The sequence below is a fragment of the Desmodus rotundus genome, chromosome 5 (assembly GCF_022682495.2).
Source record: "Desmodus rotundus isolate HL8 chromosome 5, HLdesRot8A.1, whole genome shotgun sequence".
Lineage (NCBI taxonomy): Eukaryota > Metazoa > Chordata > Mammalia > Chiroptera > Phyllostomidae > Desmodus > Desmodus rotundus.
Window position 1 is genome coordinate 167,211,313 of NC_071391.1, and position 6,000 is coordinate 167,217,312.

At 42.9% G+C, this 6,000-nt stretch overlaps 1 protein-coding gene across 5 annotated transcripts in view; it reads left to right on the plus strand.

Moving 5' to 3' along the window:
* SH3YL1 (SH3 and SYLF domain containing 1) overlaps window positions 1-5,485 on the plus strand; it is a 28,099-nt gene extending 22,614 nt beyond the window's left edge. For all 5 annotated transcript variants that reach the window (XM_045189543.2, XM_045189542.2, XM_024552429.3 and 2 more), the window contains 2 exons: window positions 1,790-1,846; window positions 4,590-5,485. In XM_045189543.2, coding sequence (XP_045045478.2) covers window positions 1,790-1,846; window positions 4,590-4,780 — 248 coding nt within the window. In that variant the 3' untranslated portion in view covers window positions 4,781-5,485. The remainder of the gene's footprint in view (window positions 1-1,789; window positions 1,847-4,589) is intronic.
* The last annotated feature ends 515 nt before the right edge of the window (window positions 5,486-6,000 follow it).

Sequence of the window (6,000 nt, forward strand, 5' to 3'; positions counted from 1 at the left end):
GCGAACAGTCTTGTTGATCAGGTGGTTTCCACTACACAGTGTTAGCAGTAAGTGTTCCTGTCATTACATATCAGTCATTGCTTATTATTTTAGACACCACATGGCTGTCCCCAAAACAAGGTATAGTAGTAGTAGTATATTATTTTATAAGGAATACTTGCTTATTGTTGTTGTTTTGATGATACATAACTGTGATTCTTTTTTTACCTCTATCTCCAAAGGGACATAAAATAATTGTTATATTACTGTAAAATACCTTCTTCTACCTCTATTTAGTTTTTTTAAAAGATTTTATTTTATTTTTAGAGAGGGAAAGGGAAGGAGAAAGGGAGGGAGAGAAACATCGATGTGTGGTTGCCTCTCATGTTCCCCCTACAGGGGTCCTGGCCTGCAACCCAGGCATGTGCCCTGACTGGGAATCGAACCGGCGGCCCTTTGGTTCCCAGGCTGGCGCTCAACCTACTGAGCTACACCAGCCAGCTACACCAGCCAGCTACACCAGCACTATTTAGTTTTTATAAGAATCAGCTTTCTTAGCACTTGCATCTTTTAAAAAAGAATTTGATGTTAAACCTCTTTGATGTTGAACTTATTTCTCATTGCAGAAATAAGAATAGTTGTTCCATGGACATCAACTGATTTTAAAAGTCTCATTCATGTATTGATAGCATTTCAAATAAAGCTTTACTTTTGTTTAGTAAGTTAACAAATTTATATATAAGATTTTGATCAATTGTGTACAAATGATTATAGTAATAACTTAACCTATAAGAAATTATTTAGTAGAGTCTTGTGTATACTTAAAATGAAATTTAAAAAATAAGTGTCTATACACATTTTTATTGCAGAAACTGTTACATAGAAAATATAATATTTGGAGCATTTGAGATCTTGCTCCCGGCATATATCATCAGTTTGGCTCAAATAAAGTCTCAGAAAATATAACATTAACATATTAGTACAAAATCTTTGGAACAGATGGAATGAAACATGGTGTGAAGGTTACAAATGAATATTGCAACTTTCTCACTATTAAAAAATGCTTGTTGATTTTCTTTAATGACTGATGGTTGTTTCAGATCACTAAGATATTTAGAGTCTTTTATCCAAGAAGTGAGGTATGATTATTTCATTTAAATAATTGATAATGGCTCTCGCTGGTGTGGCTCAGTGGCTGAGTGCCAGCCCGGGAACCAAAGGGTCGCCCGTTCAATTCCCAGTCAGGGCACATGCCTGGGTTGCGGGCCGGGTCCCCAGTAGGGGGCGTGTAAGAGGCAACCACACACTGATGTTTCTCTCCCTCACTTCCCCTCTCTAAAAATAAATAAATAAAATCTTTAAAAAATTGTTCATGACATGTGCTAAAAAGTACACCCTTTACAAAATCTAAGTTGCGTTCAACGTTTTTAGGTGTTGATTAAGAAATATACAAGTGGATACATGCTGTTTAAAAATTATTGTAGGACTTAAGCAAGCACGGAAGTTCAAAGTCGCTGGCTTGGGGGTTACAGGCTCTTCCTGCTCAGGTGCTTTTGGTCACTTCTGTGAAAAGGTGTCAATGTTCCCCCGGCCGTTGCTGCGAGGCACACGGGTGTCACACGTGCATTTGGTGTCTTTTCTGGGTTTAGTCAGTCATTCCTTCCCGATAAAACCAGACAGGATAATGATATTTCTATCCATTACAGGACTGAAGATACTTGCTTAGCGAGGACAAGATTCGGCATTCTTGCCTACTTTATAAACTAAGAAAGCTCTAAATGTTCCTTCCCCTCTTGTGTTCGTTTTTCAGGTAACAGAAATGAATACAAGCTCTACCCTGAACTTCCCAGCTATCGTGAGAGAGTTGGTAAATAATAACATCTGTATCCTTCTTACCATCACAAACTCTGCTCTGGCAGGTTGTGAAACACCTCTTTGATTTTCCGGCTACCCATATTATTGTGAGAAATACTTCATTTTTAAAGAACGCTACACTTTTCTTCTCGTCCTTGCTTGAATTTGAGGCAATGGGAGCGATGTGGAAGCCACAACAGAGAGTTAGCAGCTGCAAAGCCCCGAGCTCCAGCCTGGGTGCTGCTGAGCGGGGCCACAGGCCCGTGGGGGATGCGGCCAGGCTGCAGAAGCGGCTGGAGCCCGTCAGGGACGAGCAGTGGTCTGTTGACTGTGAAGTGCAGCCGCACCCTTATTTTCTCCGGGTTTCAACCCCGTGAATATTTTTAATATGTTTCAGGAAATTTTTATTTTTCAAGTTCAAATATTTTTACTGTTATGGGGAACAACTTCATAAAACTTTATTTATTACTAAAACTTACTAAATTTATTGTAGGATTTCCTACAATAAAAATAGCCCTTCAATCTGTCTTACTGTAATATTCTTTAGAAAATGTTATTTGAAAGAATTCAGCAATTGGTTGGAGATGTGAGTGGGACCCAGATCGAGGGCAAAGGTTAAACAGTGGTTAAATAGCCGATTTGTTTCCCACACGTCTGTTGTCATGGCTCCCAGAACCCCACACTCTAGATTAACTGGTGGGGAATCATGTTTCGTGTAAATAGAATAGCAAGGTAACCAGGTGCCCATCTTTTTAATTAATAAAAATATTTCAAAAATGTCTCCGAAGCCGAGTCCCCTAAGCAGAAGTTGCATCTTCCTGGTGGGTCACGGGTTCGGGCCCTTCTTGCTCTCCGCCCGGCTGCCCTGCCGGGCCCCTGCTCCCTGCCCTTGGCCCAGGTGACTCTCCCTGAGAGCCACGAGGTCCAGCGTGGAGTTGGTCCGCCCTGCCCCCCCCATGCCTGGCGGGGATACTGCGGACTCAGGCTCGCTGAGAAAGCTCTGCAAGATCAAAAAGAACATACTTTGCTCGAAATACTGAGCTTATCCTTTTGGAGCAAAAGAGGTTAACACATAAATGTTTATACCAAAGTAGCACATCTAGACGTTTCAACCTTAAAGACTCTTCGGGTTAGACTGAGACTTGGGTGTCCTGAGTGAAAGGGGTTCGTCAGCTTGATGAGGTCAGTCGGCGAGCTGAGTCGCTTTGGTGGGGGGCAGGTGCCCAGTAGAGACAGAGGGGAAGGGGCCTGCAGATGGGACGTGGGGACTAGAGCTCCCATTCTCAGGGTTCTCTGAAGTCTGTACCCAGGTGCCCAGTAAATATGAGCAATGTCTCTGAAAAGGCACCGAGGGAAAATGCCTAATGATAAGAGACAGAACCCTGACAGGACGCTGGAGGCAGAGACTGGACATGGGGCCCAAATGGACGTTTTCACCCACGGTTGGCTGGCTGGTGGCTTTTGTGTTTGTATTTGCGGGCAGCACGAGTTCAGTTGTACCAACTGCAGGAACCGGGTTTATATTAACAGGAATTTATTTTAGTCTTTTCTCCAAAGATAAGGGATTTTGAAGAAAAATGGGAAAACTTAAAGTGCATTTTTAAAATAAAAGTTACTTTGCATTGCTGTGATTAGTGAAAAGCAGTTTTGAAAGCAGGTAAACTCCTACCAGGACTTCCCCACGCCCCGGCCAACTGCCCCTGAGGCTCGCGGAGAAGAGCCGCAGCCCCAGGCCGCGGCCCCAGGGCGACGGCCCAGTCAGGCAGAACCTCTCCGGCGGCCTCCCCCGGTCACTGTGAAGGCGACCTGCAGAAAGCACTGCAGCACCGTCTTCTGTGGCCGCCCACTCAGAGTTTCCGTCAGTGGAGTTTAATCAAAGCGCTGACCACGTTTACTTCTTACTAACAGGCCAAGCTCAGTTACCTTATTATAACACTACAGGATCGAATAAGGAACCGATTTTAGAATTCGCTTGTTTTCAGTGCCTCTGTGCTCAGATGCAGTTACCAAGCCTCGAACGGCATGATTCACACACAGTTGCGTGGAACATAGAAATCAAATTCCATGCAGCGGAGTACATGGAAGTGTCTGTTTATGTGTTTATGACGCTGCCCAGTGTATACTGAATGCCTTGTACTCATGTCAACCCCTCAACTCTCAAAGTATTTTTCCTGATATAATACGTTAAATTCTACACATTGCGTTTAAATTTTTGTTAAACATATGTAGATATGTTCCTTCATGTCATCATTTCAATATCATCTCTGTGAGAGAGAAAGGACCAATTCAGCACAGAAATAAAAGTAGCCGTGCAGCCTGGGGGCGGGGGGTGCTGGTAAAACAGCAACATGCACGCATCTGAGCCAGGACCCCCGGGCCGGTGACCACAGAGCGAACATGGCGTGACTGTCAGTCTCCTGTGGCAGCTGTAAGTCATGGAACCACTGTGACTCCGTGCTAAAACAAGAAGAATGCAAATAATATCATCACATAGGTTATTCACAAGTCACATAACCACAAATACTTGGTAAATGCATTGCTGAGTGTATAGTAACACGCAGTTTGCCTGGTGTGCATTTAGTAGATGTCACTAGCGAACATTTGCTCTTTGCCAGGAAGGAAAGCTCGTGCAATCACGTGGTGAAGGACTTCTGGGCGTCGGACCCCCCTCGGCCAGTCCTTCACCTTTCACCTGCACACGCTGCCCGTTTTTCCCATGGAAGTGTGAATAACTTAAACATTTCTTCCTGTTGTAGGTGACTCAGGTCGGCCCGTAGAAGTGACAGCACTGTACTCTTTCCAAGGACAGCAGCCCGGGGATTTGAGTTTTCAAGCTGGAGACAGAATCACAGTCACGTCGAAATCAGATTCGCACTTCGACTGGTGGGAGGGGAAGCTTCGAGGTCAGACGGGCATTTTTCCAGCCAACTATGTGACCATGAATTAAAGTTTGTTATTTTCTTCTCCAAGAATTACAAAAAGTAATTATTTCCACACTAACAGGATTTACTGTCCAGTTAAGCAGTGTTCAGTGTAAGTTTTAAAATTTGACAAGAATAAGAAATAAAAGGCATCCAAATTGGAAAGGATAAACGTGTATCTTTATGTAAAGGAATTCATTTTTCATCTGTAAATAAATGATTAACTTACACATCTTTACATGCTTTGTACTAATTTTATCACGTATGCTATTTAATAGTTAAGACCCTCAATTTATATGGTCACAGCCCTTTTGTGTTTATTTTGAAACATCACTGAACGTTTGATCTGTCAACGTATATGGTAACTAACTGGTCATTTTAATTCAAGAATCTTGAGGGTAGAGGCATGAATACCAATACATTGGTTTCAATGTGCAAAAAAGAGAAAACGAAATCAGCTTACGTGGGGCGGTAGCAGTAATGCTTAGAGTTGTAGGTGTTACCCAGAATATGAACCCTTAAAAATTACCTTTTCACCTCTAAAAGTTGTGTGTAGACTTGTACAGTAGAAATGCACTGTTACAAAGATGTCCAGCCGCTATGCACTTAAAAAGGATGATTTCCACTAACTTTTTTTCTTTATAAGGCTATGTTTGTTCATTTCTAGCAGTAGAATCAACTTACAGTGACGTGGCTTACCTGTCCCTAAATAAACGTGTTTTAAAGGTAAAGCTAATGTCTTGACTCTGTTTTTCTCACGTTCTTTGAGTAAAGGAAGCATGGGTCCTGTGGTTCGTCTGCAAGTTAAAACCCGCCTCCGCGATTGGGCTGCCTGTTTGTAAAGCTTCATCAACGTATAATCGACAAATAAAAATGTAAAATATTTAAAGGGTACAACATGATAATCTGATACACAGATACACTGGAAGGATTCCCACCGAGTCAACACACCCATCATCTCACATACTTACCGTTTTTTTTCTCGGTGGGAACTACTCTTAGCCAATGCCAGTTACACAACACAACCGGAGTCACCATGCCCCACTGTCGATCACCAGAACACGTCCCTGTGATAACTGAAAGGTTTTACCCTGTGACCAGCATTTCCCCCACCGCTCAGCCCCTGGTAAGCACCGATCACTGCTTCTGTGAGGTCATCTTCTCTTATATTTCCACGTAAGCGAGATCCCACAGTGTCTGTCTTTCCCTAGCTGACTGTTGCACTTAGCATAAATGCCCTCAGATT